This window comes from Oncorhynchus gorbuscha, linkage group LG09, assembly GCF_021184085.1.
Source record: "Oncorhynchus gorbuscha isolate QuinsamMale2020 ecotype Even-year linkage group LG09, OgorEven_v1.0, whole genome shotgun sequence".
NCBI lineage: Eukaryota > Metazoa > Chordata > Actinopteri > Salmoniformes > Salmonidae > Oncorhynchus > Oncorhynchus gorbuscha.
In genome coordinates, this window is record NC_060181.1 from 72392924 (window position 1) to 72410032 (window position 17109).

The window sequence follows — 17109 nt, forward strand, 5'->3', positions numbered from 1 at the left end:
TTCACCTCAGTGATCTCCTCCTTGAAGCAGTGTGTGTGTGTGTACGCGCGTGCTAGAGAGAGGGTTTCACCTCAGTGATCTCCTCCTTGAAGCAGTGTGTGTGTGTGTACGCGCGTGCTAGAGAGAGGGTTTCACCTCAGTGATCTCCTCCTTGAAGCAGTGTGTGTGTGTACGCGCGTGCTAGAGAGAGGGTTTCACCTCAGTGATCTCCTCCTTGAAGCAGTGTGTGTGTACGCGCGTGCTAGAGAGGGTTTCACCTCAGTGATCTCCTCCTTGAAGCAGTGTGTGTGTACGCGCGTGCTAGAGAGAGGGTTTCACCTCAGTGATCTCCTCCTTGAAGCAGTGTGTGTGTGTGTACGCGCGTGCTAGAGAGAGGGTTTCACCTCAGTGATCTCCTCCTTGAAGCAGTGTGTGTGTGTGTACGCGCGTGCTAGAGAGAGGGTTTCACCTCAGTGATCTCCTCCTTGAAGCAGTGTGTGTGTGTGTGTGCGCGTGCTAGAGAGAGGGTTTCACCTCAGTGATCTCCTCCTTGAAGCAGTGTGTGTGTGTGTACGCGCGTGCTAGAGAGAGGGTTTCACCTCAGTGATCTCCTCCTTGAAGCAGTGTGTGTGTGTGTACGCGTGTGCTAGAGAGAGGGTTTCACCTCAGTGATCTCCTCCTTGAAGACACAGTAGCGCAGGTTGCTGGTGAGGCTCTCTTCACACCTGTTGGCCTCGGTGCTCCAGTTCACACAACCTCTCTCCAGTCTCTCCAGACGCTCCTGCAGACGCCGCACTGTAAACCCTGAGACATGCTGGGACGGAAGGAGAGTGAAGTTCTGTATCATAAGATAATGGCCATGTAATGTAACAAGATTTTCAAAAGCATACTAATATTTGTTAGTGTGCATGCAAAGTTTTTTTTTAAATAAGTAAAGTAATAGAGCACATGGAGCAAGGGGAGTGCAAACACAATGAAAAATAAACTCAGGGTCAAGACGAACAAACAAACAGTGGTGAATGATGAGGTGTTGCCTTCCAGTCTCACCGACTGCTGGACAGTGTTGCTGATGTCTCCTCCCAGAGAGATAGCCAGCTTGTACAGGTGTCTGATGTGGCTCTGTCTGTCCTGGTGTTGGATCAGCTGGATCTTAGCCTGGCTCGTCTCACTGAACCCTGTCACAGGCTCCGACGTTAACAGCTTATCCAACTGGGGACACCACAATTAACCAATTAGGAGGCTGTTTATTGAACAGTTTTCCAATTAGGTGGCTGTTTATTTGTTGCTATGATCAGTATCTATGTGAATGTTTGATGATGTTTGCATATTACCAGGTGGTCAAGATTCGATTTCGAATAACCAAGTAATGCAGCCTTATATTCAATTAGTGTTCTATTAGTGTGTTCTGGGGTATCTTATCTAGGAAACCCCCTGAGCTCATAGAAGGCTGATTTATTCTCTTGGATTCTATCTTGACTCATCTTGTGTAATAATGCCGTTATTCATTAAATAGGTGTTTATTTAACTTCATTTCTCAAATCAAATAGATTTTTCACGTGCCGAATACAACGAGTGTAGACTTAACCGTGAAGTGAATGCTTGCTTATTAGCTCATCCCAAAAATAGTAACACAAGAGGAATAAAATACACAAGAATGGAGCTATATTCAGGGAGATAGAGTACCTAGTCAATATGCCAAGGTACAAGGTATTTGAGGTAGATATGTACATGAAAGGTAAAGTGACTAGGCATCACGGCAGATAACAATATGAGTAAAATAAAGAACAGAGTAGCAACAGCATATGAGTGTGTTGTGTCTGTATGCGTGTGTGTGTATCTGTGTTTGTGTTGTCGGTAAGCATGTGTGTGCAAATGTGCTTATGTAGTGTATGTGAATGCGTATGGGTTTTGTGTGAGAGTGTCAGTGTAGTGTGTGTGTGAGTATGTATATAGTGTGTATACAGTATATAGTCTTGTGAATGTGCATAAAGTCAGTGCAAGACAGTTAGTCAGTGCAGATAGTCTGGGTAAACATTAATTAACTACTTATGGCTTGGGGGTAGAAGCTGTCTTGCAGCGTATTGGTCTGAGAGCCGATGTCCAGTAACTGTTTGCCGGAAGGTAGCCGAGTGAATAGTTTTGGGTGGCTGGAGTCTTTGGCAATTTTTTGGACATTCCTCTGACACCACCTGATATAGAGGTCCTGGATCGGCCCCAGTGATGTACTGGGCTGTCCGCACCACCCTCTGTAGCACTTTTATGTCGAGCGTGGTGCATTTGCATAGCAAGTGGTGATGCAGCCAGTCAAGATGCTCTCGATGGTGAACTTTAGAACTTTGAGGATCCGAAGGCTCATGCCAAATCTGTTCAGCTCTCTGAGGGGGAAGAGGCGCTGTTGTGCCGACCTGCTCTACTACAGCCCTGTCCATGTAATGGGGCGTACTCATAACCTCTTTCTCCTGTAGTCCACGATCAGCTCTTTGGTCTTACAGATGTTGGGGGAGAAGTTATTGTCATGGCACCACACTGCCAAGTCTCTGACCTCCTCCCTGTAGGCTGTGACAGTGATCAGGCCTACCACCGCTGTGTCGTTAGCAAACCTGTTAATGGTGCTAGAGTCGTGGGTGGACACAGTTGTGGGTGAACAGGGAGTACAAGAGGGGACTAAGCACACACCCTTGAGCATCCCCCATGTTGAGGGTCAGCATAGTGGAGGTGTTGCTTCCTACCCTCACCACCTGGGGCCGTTCTGTCAGGAAGTCCAGGATCCAGTTACAGAGGGAGATATTCACTCCCAGGGTCCCCAGTTTGGTAATGAGCATGGAAAGAACTATGGTGTTAAATGCTGAGGAGTGGTCTATCAACCGCACTCTCACATAGTTATTTCCCCTCTTGTCCAGGTGGGAGAGGTCATCTGTGGATCTTTTGGGTGGTGTGCAGATTGGAGTGGGTCCAGGGTGTCTGGGATGATAGTGTTGATCTGGGTCATGAACAGCCTTTGAATATTTACAGATGTGAATGCCACATGGTGATAGTCATTTAGGGAGGAACAGGGACAATAGTGGTCAAATTGAAACATGTTGGGATTACAGACGGGGACAGAAGAGATAGAAGATTTCCGTGAAGACACTTGAAAGCTGGTCTGCATATGCTTTGAGAACACGCCTTCACATTCATATGAATCAATGTACCAACCATAAAGCTATCGCTAGTATTTGACTCACCGGCGTAGTGTAATGTGGATGAAGCATGCAAAGTATCAATCTCTTATGGTACATTTTAGTCTGAAAAGGTCTGCGAGGTAATATACAGTATCTCCAGCACATCTCTAAATTAATATCCTGTGTTCTTCGGTTTATACAGCAAATCTAGATGGGTAACTAACTCTGATAGGTACAGTATTTATGTGACATTGAAAGCTGAAAATGCCTATGAAGGGCAGAGAACTTTAATCTAAACTGATCCCATGTGTTCTCTCAAACACACAGCAAAGATAGTTTTCCTGCCAGACCCAGACACAATGGTTCTGAAGAGACTGCAGCAAAGATAACATGACACATCCCGCTTAGACTATGTGTTGTTACCTCTTCATAAAGCTGGTGGAACTTCACAGCCATCTTGAGGACAGACTCATACTCTTTGATGTTATCTTTCACTCTCTGATGAAGGTGGAGCATCTCTGTGACCTTCTCACTCTTCTCTTTGATAGGAATCCCTTTCAGTGCCAACAGTTCTGATGTCTTCACCATGTATTCTACCTCCGCATTCAGTTGCTACAGGGGACATACATTACATAGAGAATAATTATGCATATTTACTTATAGGATATCACATGATGGGCCAGAGCAAAGAATGAAGAGAGATGACACAAATGTAAAAAGATTCAGGCATGGTGTCAAGCTACTTAGAGCCACCGTATAGATACTGGACTATCAAGCAGTGTATACAGACTAAATGTGTTCTGTCTTACATTTAAACAGACTATATAATTCTATTGGTACTCATAAACCATTGTGTTCTGTAAAAAAATATATACATTATAATGTTGTGATTTATTCTACCTATATGACAGGTCAATGGGCTATAGTTCTTACCAGGAACTGGGGTTTATCTAGGCTAAAGTTCTCCAGTAGCTTTGACACAGTCTGAAGGTCACTTCCCAGATCTACTTTAGAAGTCGGGACAAGAACCTCCTCCACACTCTTCAGGTCATGAACAGTCTGTAAAAAAACACATTTAGAAAAAACGGAATAATACAAAAAACTGAATTAAAAAGAAACATCTGTTCTGACATTGTATTCAGGGGGGGTCTTACTGCTAATCTTACTGAAATTCATGATATTGCACTTGATGATACATTAAGAATAGATTGGTTGAGACTAATGATATACATTATCTACTCCTTTTTACTGTACCTTTTTCAATTGTTCTTTGCATTTCTTCCACTGTTTCTTGATGGACTTCACCTGATTGACGTGGAGCTGCCAGGAGGTCCAGAGGTCCGACAGGTCCATCTTCTTCTTGTTCAGCTCCTCCATGGTCTTTTCCACCACACTGATGGCTGCCCTCACATTCAGGTTCAGGTCCTCACTCACCTGATGATGCCAGCATAAAGAATCCATTGCTATCAGGTACTGGGGTCTTGTCTGTATTCTACAGCCCTCACATACGAAGCACCACTGGATGTTGGTCTAACCAGTCTCCCTCTTGTTTGAATTACAGTAATAAATGGTTCTAAGGTTTCTCTATATGCGTGCAGACAGTGGCCTGTTAAGTACAATTTATTCCATAGATAATTACACAGCAACTTCTACTAGATACGTATAATTAATACATCTAAAACTGGCAAATGTCAGGCTGCCAAAACTGTTGCATGAATAATAGCATTTGAAGAAGCTGAGTCCTAACAATTTCTCTAACCGTGTAATAATGTCTAACCATGTTAGATGAATTGATGTAGTTGTTTCCCAGGTCCTGCATGGCAAGGAAGCGTTCCAACATGGACTGCCACTTAGCATCAGCGATCTCCTTCGACGTGACACCACTCTCCTTGTTCTCCTCCTCCTCTGGCTTCCAGTTATAGCTCTCATGTAGACTCTGCATCTGCTCCTCCACCTGAAACAGCATAGGAGTTACAACTCTATTCAGTACAATGTAACTGTTATTCACATTTCAGTTCATATCCATACAGAACAAGGATGTTCAGTCAGTCAAGATACCACTGTGTCACCTACCACTGTAAAACACTAACATACACATAACAAAAAACATAATTACATTTCAACAAAATATAATGTAAGACAAAATAACCTCCTCAGCAATTCGCAAGAAGCCCACGTATGGTCGGATATTGTCAATGCGGGATGTGACGTTTCTGGTGACTGTCTTCAGCTCCTCCTCTAACAGTGATGCTTTGTTGGAGAACTCAGTGGCTTCAGGACACTCCAGTGTTTTCAGTTCCGTTATCTGTTCTGCCATGGCCTCTGACTCAATGCCTGTTTCCTGAGAACCAAATGACCAGGATTGAGAAGCTCTATAGTATCACACATATACAGTACCAGTCAAAAGTTTGTACACACCTGCTCATTCAATGGTTTTTCTTTATTTGTACTATTTTCTACATTGTAGAATAAAATAACACATATAGAATCATGTAGTTATCAAAAAGTGTTAAACAAATCTAAATATTTTTTATATTTGACATTCTTCAAAGCAGTAACCCTTTTCCTTGCTGACTGCTTCGCACACTCTTGGCATTCTCTCAACCAGCTTCACCTGGAATGCTTTTCCAACCATCTTGAAGGAGTTCCCACATATGCTGAGCACTTGCTGGCTGCTTTTCCTTCACTCTGCTGTCAAACTCATCCCAAACCATATCAATTGGGTTGAGGTCGGGTGATTGTGGAGTCCAGATCATCTGATGCAGAACTTCATCACTCTCCTTCTCGGTCAAATTGCCTTTACACACCCTGGAGGTGTGTTGGGTCATTGTCCTGTTGAAAAACAGATAATAGTCCCACTAAGCGCAAACCAGACAGGATGGTGTATCGCTGCAGAATGCTGTGGTAGACGTGATGGTTAAGTGTGCCTGGAATTCTAAATAAATCACTGACAGTGTCACCAGCAAAGGAACTCCACACCATCACACCTCCTTCTCCATTCACGGTGGGAACCACACATGCAGAGATCTGTTCACCTACTCTGCGCCTCACAAAGATACGGCGGTTGGAACCAAAAATCTTAAATTTAGACTCATCAGACCAAAAAACAGATTTCCACTGGTCTAAAGTCCATTGCTTGTGTTTCATGGCCCAAGAAAGTCTCTCTTCTTATTGTTGTCCTTTAGTAGTGGTTTGCAGCAATTCAACCATGAAGGCCTGATTCTCCTCTGAACAGTTGATGTTGAGATGTGTCTGTTACTTGAACTCTGAAGCATTTATTTGGGCTGCATTTTCTAAGGCTGGTAACTCTAATGAACTTGTCCTCTGCAGCAGAGGTAACTCTGGGTCTTCCTTTCCTGTGGCGGTCCTCATGAGAGCCAGGTTCATCATAGCACTTGATGGTTTTTGCGACTGCACGTTGAGAAATTTTCAAAGGTCTTGAAATGTTCCTCATTGACTGACCTTCATGTCTCAAAGTAATGATGGACTGTCATTTCTCTTTGCTTATTTGAGCTGTTCTTGCCATAATATGGACTTATGGGCTATCTTCTGTATATCACCCCTACCTTGTCACAACACAGCAGATTGGCTTGTTAACTTGTTATGGCAGGGGGCAGTATTGAGTAGCTTGGATGAATAAGGTTCCCAGAGTAAACTGTCTGCTACTCAGGCCCAGTTGCTAATATGCATATGCTTAGTAGATTTGGAAGAAAACACTCTGGAGTTTCTAAAACTGTTTGAATTATGTCTGAGTATAACAGACCTCATATGGCAGGCAAAAGCCTGAGAAAAAATCCAACCAGGAAGTGGGAAATCTGAGGTTTGTAGTTTTTCACCTCATTCCCGATCAAATGCACAGTGTCTATGGGGTCAAATTGCACTTCTTAAGGCTTCCACTAGATCTCAACAGTGTTTAGAACCTTGTTTGATGCTTCTACTGTGAAGTGGGGCGAATGAGAGAGGATTGAGTCAGAGGTCTGGCAGAGAGCCACGAGCTGGCCACGCGCGTTCATGTGATAGTTAGCTTGAGTTCCATTGCAATTCGACAGACAAAGGAATTCTCCGGTTGGAACATTATTGAAGATTTATGTTAAAAACAACCGTGAAGATTGATTCTATACAGCGTTTGACATGTTTCTACGGACTGCTCCTAGTGATCGCGCGTCATGAATTTGAATTACTGGGATAAATGCGCGAACAAAAGGAGGTATTTGGACATAAATGATGGACATCATCGAACAAAACAAACATTTAATGTGGAACTGGGATTCCTGGGAGTGCATTCTGATGAGGATCATCAAAGGTAAGTTAATATTTATAATGCTATTTCTGACTTCTGTTGACTACACAACATGGCGGATATCTGTTTGGGTTGTTTTGGTCTCTGAGCGCTGTACTCAGATTATAGCATGGTATGCTTTTTTGGTAAAGCTTTTTTGAAATCTGTTTTAGAACTACTGAACGTAATGTGCCAATGTATACTGAGATTTCTTTTATATAAACATGAACTTTATCGAACAAAACATACATGTATTGTGTAACATGAAGTCCTATGAGTGTCATCTGATGAAGAGCAAAGGTTAGTGATTAATTTATCTCTATTTCTGCTTTTTGTGACTCCTCTCTTTGGCTGGAAAAATGGCTGTGTTTATCTGTGACTTGGCTCTGACCTAACATAATCGTTTGGTTTGCTTTCATTGGAAAGCCTTTTTGAAATCGGACACTGTGGTGGGATTATCAAGAAGCACATCTGTAAAATGGTGTAAAATACTTGTATGTTTGAGGAATGGTAATTATGGGATTTCTGTTGTTTTGAATTTGGCGCCCTGCACATTCACTGGCTGTTGTCATATCGATCCCGTTAGCGGGATCTCAGCCCAAAGAGGTTTTAAGAAGGAAATAAATTCCACAAATTAACTTTTAACAAGGCACACCTGTTAATGGAAATGCATTCCAGGTGACTACCCCATGAAGCTGGTTGAGAGAATGCCAAGATTGTGCAAAGCTGTCATCAAGGCAAAGGGTGGCTACTTTGAAGAATCTTTAATATAAAATATATTTCGATTCGTTTAACACTTTTTTGGTTACTACATTATTCCATATATGTTATTTCACAGCTTTGATGTCTTCAATATTATTATACAATGTAGAAAATAGTAAAACATAACGAAAAACCCTTGAATGAGTAGGTGTGTCCAAAAGTTGTACTGGTACTGTACTTCAGTACAGTACAAGACAGAGTTAGGTCCATATGAATTCATTCAATTCAGAAAGTTAACTGAAGTTCCAGAATTTAAATTGAATTGACCCCAACCTTGGTACAATATATGTAAATGAACAAAGGGGGCATACATTTGAATTAGGTTGAGTATATGCACAGGTGCTATCCCTGACTACCTGTGTTTGTGAGGAGAGTTCCAGGTGTTTGTTGAGCATGTCTTCAGACTGGGAGAGCAGGGAGCCTGGCTCAGTGTTGCTGGAGAGGAAACAGTTGCTGCTCTTTAGCCACACCGAGATCTGGGAAAGAAAAACATGACTTTTACTTAACTTTATTAGTTCCAAAAAATATATTTTTTAAATTTATTTCACCTTTATTTAACCAGGTAGGCCAGTTGAGAACAAGTTCTCATTTACAACTGCGACCTGGCCAAGATAAAGCAAAGCAAAGCAGTGCAACAAACAACACAGAGTTACACATGGAATAAACAAACGTACAGTCAATAACACAATAGAGGTTTATATACAGTGTGTACAAATTAAGTAAGATTAGGGTGGTAAAGGCAATAAATAGGTCGTAGTGGCGACATAAATTACAATTGAGCAATTAAACACTGGAGTGATAGATGTGCAGAAGATGAATGTGCAAGTAGAGATACTGTGGTGCAAAGGAGCATAAAAATAAATAACAATATGGGGATGAGGTAGCTTTACAGATGGGCTATTTACAGATGGGCTATGTATAGGTGCAATGATCTGTAAGCTGCTATGACAGCTGATGCTTAAAGTTAGTGAGGGAGATATGAGTCTCCAGCTTCAGTGATTTTTGTAGTTCGTTCCAGTCATTGGCAGCAGAGAACTGTAACGAAAGACCGACCGAAGTAGGAATTGGCTTTGGGGCTGACCAGTGAAACATACCTGCTGGATTGCGTGCTCCTGGTGGGTGCTGCTATGGCACATATGTCAGAGTCAAGGCCCGCGGGCCACATCCGGCCCGCGAGAAGGTTTTTTACGGCCCCTGGGATGATCTTGATTTATTATTAGAACCGGCCCGCAGACCGCAGCAAGCCGGCAGCCCGCAGATCTTTTACACGCACCAATACTACATTTCCCACAATGCAACGGTGACGCACCGAGCAGTAGGCTGCTTCATTTCAATATTTATTGTCACAGCAGTTGTCAGCATCACAGTAAAATTAACTTTCAGATACCCATCAAAAATGGCAAAACGGAAGGTGGACACTGAGAACCGGGGGTTTCAAACAAGGTGGGAGTCGGAGTATTTGTTCACGGAGGTAGCTGGAAAACCTGTGTGTCTTCTGTGTGGAGAAAGTGTGGCGGTACTGAAAGAGTATAATCTGAGACGACATTATGAAACGAAACACGCGGACAAAAACAAGAATATGGACATGGAACAAAGGCTACAAAAGGCAGAGGAATTAAAACGAGGCCTCAAATCTCGACAGGCTCTGTTCAAAAAAGCCAAATCACAAGGCCAGGCTGCTGTCAAGGCCAGTTTTATTTTGGCAGAAGAGATCGCTTAAATCAGCCCGGCCATTTACGGATAAATCAGCCCGGCCATTTACGGAGGGGCCTAAGCGTGATTTCATCAAAAACTGCATGATTAAAGTTTGTGAAATGAGATGTTTGCCCAGAAAAAAGGCAACTCTTTTTAAATGTGAGTCTGAGCAGAAACACCATTGCCATGAGAGAGTAGACCAGTTGTCCATCAATCTAAAAGAGCAGCTTGTGAAAAAGGGAAAAGATTTCATTGCATATTCCTTGGCTGTGGATGAGAGCACCGACATTTCTGACATTGCCCAGTTGTCAATTTTCATCCGCGGAGTGGACTCCAGCCTAAGCGTGACAGAGGAGTTTTTTGGCTTTACGTCCTATGCATGGCACAACTACGGGGCATGATTTGTATGAAGAGGTGTCAAGATGTGTAAATGAGATGGAGCTGCCTTGGGAAAAACTCAACTGTGGGTTTGACAACCGACGGAGCACCTGATGAACTTGTGGAAAAGATGTGTGGACACAGGAGCGGACTGGTGGAGAAAATACGGGAAAAGATGCAAGAGGAAAACGCGACAGGTGAGCTGACAGCTTATCATTGTATCATACACCAGGAAGTCCGGCCCTCGTTGTTATTTGGCCCTCCGTCCATTTAAAGCCCAGTGAGCTGAGATAAGGCAAGGCTTTACCTAGAAAATGATGACCTGCATGTAAAATGAGCATCATCACGCAAAATGGATGGCACAGTTAACTTTATCAGAGCCAAAGGTTTGAATCACCGCCAGTTCAAGGCATTTATTGTGAGTCTGGAAGGAGAGTTTACAGTTTAACCAGACACCTAAGTATTTGTAGTTGTCCACATATTCTAAGTCAGAACTGTCCAAAGTAGTGATGCTAGACGGGTGGGCAGGTGCTGGCAGCGATCGGTTGAAGACTATGCATTTGGTTTTACTTGCATTTAAGAGCAGTTGGAGGCCACGGAGTGTTGTATGGAGTGTTGTATGGCATTGAAGCTGGATGTTAGTTTACACAGTGTCCAAAGAAGGTCCAGAAGTATACAAAATGGTGTCATCTGCGTAGGGGTGGATCAGAGAATCACCAGCAGCAAGAGCGACATCATTAATGTATACAGAGAAAAGAGTCAGCCCGAGAATTGAACCCTGTGGCACCCCCATAGAGACTGCCAGAGGTCCGGACAACAGGCCCTCCGATTTGACACACCGAACTCTGTGTGAGAAGTAGTTGGTGAACCAGGCGAGGCAGTCAGTTGAGAAACCAAGGCTGTTGAGTCTGCCGATAAGAATGCTGTGATTGACAGAGTCAAAAGCCCTGGCCAAGTCGATGAATACGGCTGCACAGTACTGTCTTTTATCGATGGGGGTTATGATGTTGTTTAGGACCTTGAGCGTGGTTGGGGTGCACCCATGACCGGCTCGGAAACCAGATTGCATAGCGGAGAAGGTACGGTGGGATTCAAAACAATTCAGTCAAATGCAATCAACTGAAATAGATGGAAATGTACACACATATAAAAGCATTGACAGTTGATTGTAGGCTGTCAACTAGCCTCACAATACGGCTGAAGATGACCAATCTGACTTTAGATCTTCTTAACTCAAAACATTTGTGTACCTTTTCTATTGACGGTAAATTATATGCAATCGTCTAAGTTGCACATGCTTATTTCAACTCTGAATCAGGCCCAATGAGACTAGCAGTGGGCTTACACATCAATAGGAATACGATAAAAAAGATAGCTAAAGTTTAGCCCCAAATGGCACCCTATTCCCTGTATTGTGCACTACATTTGACCAGAGCCCTATGGGTCCTGGTCAAAGGTAGTGCACTATAGAGGGAATAGGCTGTGCCATTTGGGATACAACCTAAGACTTGTGTGTACCTTGTCTATGAGATCTTCACATGTGGACACCAGCTGCTGTCTCTTAGCTGCCAGGGCTCGGTGGGCGTGGCATTCCCGGCTCAGAGTATCAACCCGGTCTCTCACATATCCCAGCATCCTTTTCACCCCTTCCACTTGGGTGCTAGAAATACAGTAAGAGCCATGTATGCTGTCAAATGCTCCATGTAGTAATAATAATATCTGCATTCTTGATCGATCATCCGTCTATCAAAATAAAGGCCTATTTTGCATCACATACAGTTTAACTAGCACATAAAATCTTAATTTTGCTACACCAACAATAAGCAGGCTGTGGTGATACTTGACCACCGCAGGTTTTAAACTTGACTAGGGTGGCAGTAAAGTTTTGAGTCTGAGGACTGAGGATGTCCTAATATGGATGCCGTGCACTTTACCTCTGTGGGTCAACCTTCTGCAGTATGAGCTGTCCTCTCTGAAGAGGGTCGGTGGCTGACTCTTTAATGCTTCGCAGCAGCTCCTCGTGCTTTTTGGCCAACTTAGGCAACCGTAGTGTCTGGCTCTTCAACCCCTTTAGTTTACTCTCAACAGTTCCCAGGACCCCAAAAGCCTGACAAACAGAAATGAGAGGATAGGACATTGTACATAAAAGTAATCATGTAAACATAATAGTTAGTTTAACGGAAGTCCTGAGTAAATGCAATATTTCTCATAATAAAAATAACAATTTATGGTGCAGTAGATGGCACAAATGTGCCCTTAATGTCCACTTGAGGGCAGCATATTCAAATACAAGTCAAGTCACTAGTTCACTATGCTGTGTAAGGACCTCAAAGACTTAGTGCTTCAATAATAATTACACTCTTCACATATTTGTCAGGCCCATGATTGGTACAGTAAATACCTTGTTGGCACTGCTAAAGAACCTGTTGCTTTCCTGAATGTGATATCTACAGTTACATAGCTACCTCATTGGTACTGCTATAGAAGGCGGCACGTGATATGTATAGCAGGTTGTGTGAGAGCGTAACGCATTGGCAGTAGCTGGTCTGTTTTCCTTGTTTTAACGTTTTCCTGCAATGGGTTAAATCAATAGTGTTTCTTGGTGTTCTTAAATAAATCTATTATGAAACAAAAGTATACACCTCACATTCAGTACCAGGCAGAAGTTTGGACACACCTACTCATTCAAGATTTTCTTTGTTTTTACTATTTTCTACATTGTAGAATAATAGTTAAGATATCAAAACTATGAAATAACACATATGGAATCATGTAGTAACCGAAAATGTGTTAAACAAATCCAAATATATTTTATATTAAGTATTCTTCAAAGTGGACACCCTTTGCCATGACACAGCTTTGCACGGTCTTGGCATTCTCTCAAACAGCTTCATGAGGTAGTCACCTGGAATTAATTTCAATTAACAGGTGTGCCTTGTTAAAAGTTAATTTGTGGAATTTCTTTCCTTCTTTAATGCATTTGAGCCAATCAGCTGTGTTGTGACAAGGTAGGAGTCATATACAGAAGATAGCCCTATTTGGTAAAAGACCAAGACCATATTATGGCAAGAACTGCTCAAATAAACAAAGAGAAACAACAGTCCATCATTACTTTAAAACATGAAGGTCAGTCAATAAGGAACATTTTAAGAAATACAATAGGTGTAAACCTTTGAGTGAAATGCTTATTTGCAGGCTCTAACCAATGGTGCGGGGAAAAAAATGTGTGTATGTGTGTATGTGTGTATGTGTGTGTAGGTAAGTAAAGAAATAAAACAGTAAAAAGACATTTGAAAAAAGAGTAGCAAGGCTGTAAACAGACATCTGTTAGTCAGGCTTATGGAGGTAGTATGTACATGTAGATATGGTTAAAGTGACTATGCATATATGATGAACAGAAAGTAGCAGAAGCGTAAAAAGAGGGGTTGGCGGGTGGTGGGACACAATGCAGATAGACCGGTTAGCCAATGTGCGGGAGCACTGGTAGGTAGTATATACATGAATGTATAGTTAAAGTGACTATGCATATAAGATAAACAGAGAGTAGCAGCAGCGTAAAAGAGGGGGTGGCACACAATGCAAATAGTCTGGGTAACCATTTGGTTACCTGTTCAGGAGTCTTATGGCTTGGGGGTAAAAACTGTTGAGAAGCCTTTTTGTTCTAGACTTGGCACTCCGGTACTGCTTGTCATGCGATAGTAGAGAGAACAGTCTATGACTGGGGTGGCTGGGGTCTTTGACAATTTTTAGGGCCTTCCTCTGACACCGCCTGGTGTAGAGGTCCTGGATTGCAGGCAGCTTTGCCCCAGTGATGTACTGGGCTGTACGCACTACCCTCTGAATTGCCTTGTGGTCAGAGGCCGAGCAATTGCCGTACCAGGCAGTGCTGCAACTGGTCAGGATGCTCTCGATGTTGTAAAAACTTTTGAGGATCTCAGGACCCATGCCAAATCTTTTTTGTTTCCTGAGGGGGAATAGGCTTTGTCATGCCCTCTTCACGACTGTCTTGGTGTGTTTGGACCAATCTAGTTTGTTGTTGTGGACACCAAGCAATTTGAAGTTCTCAACATGCTCCACTACAGCCCCGTCGATGAGAATGGGGACGTGCTCTGTGCTCCTTTTCCTGTGGTCCACAATCATCTCCTTGGTTACGTTGAGGGATAGGTTGTTATTCTGGCACCACCCGGCCAGGTCTCTGACCTCCTACCTATAGGCTGTCTCGTCGTTGTCGGTTATCAGGCCTACCACTGTTGTGTCGTCAGTAAACTTAATCATGGTGTTGGAGTTGTGCCTGGTCATGCAGTCGTGGGTGAACAGGGAGTACAGGAGGGGACTGAGCACACACCCCTGGGGAGCTCCAGTGTTGAGGATCAGCGTGGCAGATGTGTTACTACCTACCCTCACCACCTGGGGGCGGCCTGTCAGGAAGTCCAGGATCCAGTTGCAGAGGGAGGTGTTTAGAACACATAGGTGTTCCTTTTGTCCAGGTGGGAAAGGGCAGTGTGGAGTGCAATAGAGATTGCATCATCTGTGGATCTGTTTGGGCGGTATGCAAATTGGAGTGGGTCTAGGGTTTCTAGCATAATGGTGTTGATGTGAGCCATTACCAGCCTTTCAAAGCACTTCATGGCTACAGACGTGAGTGCTACGGGTCTGTAGTCATTTAGGCAGGTTGCCTTTGTGTTCTTTGGCACAGGGACTATGGTGGTCTGCTTGAAGCATGTTGGTATTACAGACTCAATCAGGGACATGTTGAAAATGTCAGTGAAGACACCTGCCAGTTGGTCAGCACATGCCCGGAGCACACATCCCAGTAATCCGTCTGGCCCCGCAGCCTTGTGTATGTTGACCTGTTTAAAGGTCTTACTCACGTCGGCTACGGAGAGCGTGATCACACAGTCGTCCAGAACAGCTGATGCTCTCATGCATGCCTCAGTGTACATACTCATTGGTGTATTTGAATCATGTCTGAGCCCATACATTAAAAGCGCAATCAGCAGTTGAATCAAAGTGTACTCCCCACTACTGTTTCAGTAAAAAGCTGAGGGATGAGGCTATGGATGCAAGGACTGTCCAGATTGACCATCCCTGATAGCCAAATTATGGTTTTAACCGTGTTCTGGGGCTAAATATGGTTTGTTTACATTTACTTTGTTTACAAACATTGAAGTATAACAAGTGTATATGTTGAGTTCTGATGGGGTACGACAGCTGAATTGAACTAATGAGGCATTTCTAAGTTATATTCTTTAAGAATCAATGGGTACATATCATTAATTTATAAGTTCAAAAAATTGCCCATTTAAAGGCTTTTAACTTTCAAACCCACGCAAGTGCCTGGCCTTTTCATTTTAGGTAATCATTTTTACTTTTCATTCTCAGTTACCGTACCTTGTTGGCGCTGCGAAAGAACGCATTGCTCTCCTGTAAGTGTGCGAGGCGGCCCATCATCAGGTTCCAGAAGTGCTCGTGCAGGGCTCTGAGAGCCAGACTCCTCTCAGAGACATGTCCCGTCTCAGCCCGGCTCTCTGCTTCCCCCGCTAGCAGCTCTGAGGCCTTGGCCAGCAACTTCTCCACCAACTCACTCCAGTCCTGCAGGACAGGATGCAGGCACACGCAAACACACACACACAGAGACACACACAACATGCATTATTATAAGAGCACAGTATGATTGATATCAGAAGAACTGACATACTCTTTGAGAAGGTCCAGTCACACAAATTCCCTAGGTGGCAAAACGCTGTATGGATATTGTAATTTATCGGCATAGTAACAAACCCTCACCTCTCAACCCATGCAACCCCAAACTGTTCCAACTGTTTACACCCCTCTTGAGATCAAATGAATTGCAGTTTTAAAGCATATTTCCTGCAATTCTACACACTGTGCCATGGAGCGATAGGAACATTTAGCCATTTTAAAGGACATTTTTTGCAATTCTACACATTTTCCATGTCTATTGTGTGATACAATGAATCAAATGAAAATAACAGTCAAACCGTAAGCAAATTTGTTCCCCATAATATATTCATATTTAAAGTATCATACCTTGGCTTTCTCTTCAAACTTCTTGTATTCCTGAAGGAGCTCTTCATTTTCAGTGAGAGTTGAGCCCAAATGATCTCTTTCAAAGTACAAGTCAGCATTGCTCTTGAACCAGTGGGTTACCTGAAAAGAATACAATGTATTATCACTACAATCAGTTATTCATGAACTTATACTTGGGTAAAGGTGCAATAGATCAGGTAACATGTTACTACAAATGAAGAGTTATATGCTTCATGACTGCTCTCCCTGACACTAAGCAGTGTATGCATATTTACAGGCGCTCTTAGCCAGAGCTACTGCCAATAGTGAGTGCATACAGGGATTGAAACCACAACCCTGGCGGTGCATGCTCCCGAGTGGCGCAGCGTTCCAAGGCACAGCATCTCTGGCTAAAGGCGCCACTACAGACCCTGGTTTGAATCCAGGCTGTATTACAACCGGCCTTGATTAGGAGTCCTATAGGGCTGAGCACAGTTGAATCAATGTCATCCGTGTTAGGGTTTGGCCAGGGTAGGCCATCATTGTAAATAAGAATTTGTTCTTAACTGACTTTCCTAGTTAAATAAAGGTTAAATAAATCAAATAAAATAAAATGCTCTACCAACTGAATCACACATGATAGAGTAGCAAGCCTTTATGAAGCACAGCCAGAGACATCTGTGCTTTCATCATCTTAACACGACCCCGTATGGCTCAACAAGACTGATGGTATCATATTTTCCGAGGTACGTATTCTCAGTTCAATATCAGATACACTTTCTAATACCATACTTATTATCCAGAGGTCATGCCACAGAACATGTA

The 17109-nt window shown here is 43.1% G+C and overlaps 1 protein-coding gene across 1 annotated transcript in view; it reads right to left on the bottom strand.

The window, feature by feature from the left end:
• Positions 1 to 17109, bottom strand: part of LOC124044016 (coiled-coil domain-containing protein 141-like) — a 48327-nt gene that overhangs the window by 12920 nt on the left and 18298 nt on the right. The window contains exons 6-17 of the mRNA XM_046363319.1: positions 16306 to 16425; positions 15646 to 15846; positions 12189 to 12361; positions 11773 to 11914; positions 8538 to 8657; positions 5290 to 5481; positions 4918 to 5094; positions 4395 to 4574; positions 4074 to 4199; positions 3564 to 3752; positions 1027 to 1188; positions 644 to 793 (exon numbers count right to left, since the gene is read on the bottom strand). Of these exons, the coding sequence (XP_046219275.1) occupies positions 644 to 793; positions 1027 to 1188; positions 3564 to 3752; positions 4074 to 4199; positions 4395 to 4574; positions 4918 to 5094; positions 5290 to 5481; positions 8538 to 8657; positions 11773 to 11914; positions 12189 to 12361; positions 15646 to 15846; positions 16306 to 16425 (1932 nt within the window). The remainder of the gene's footprint in view (positions 1 to 643; positions 794 to 1026; positions 1189 to 3563; positions 3753 to 4073; positions 4200 to 4394; positions 4575 to 4917; positions 5095 to 5289; positions 5482 to 8537; positions 8658 to 11772; positions 11915 to 12188; positions 12362 to 15645; positions 15847 to 16305; positions 16426 to 17109) is intronic.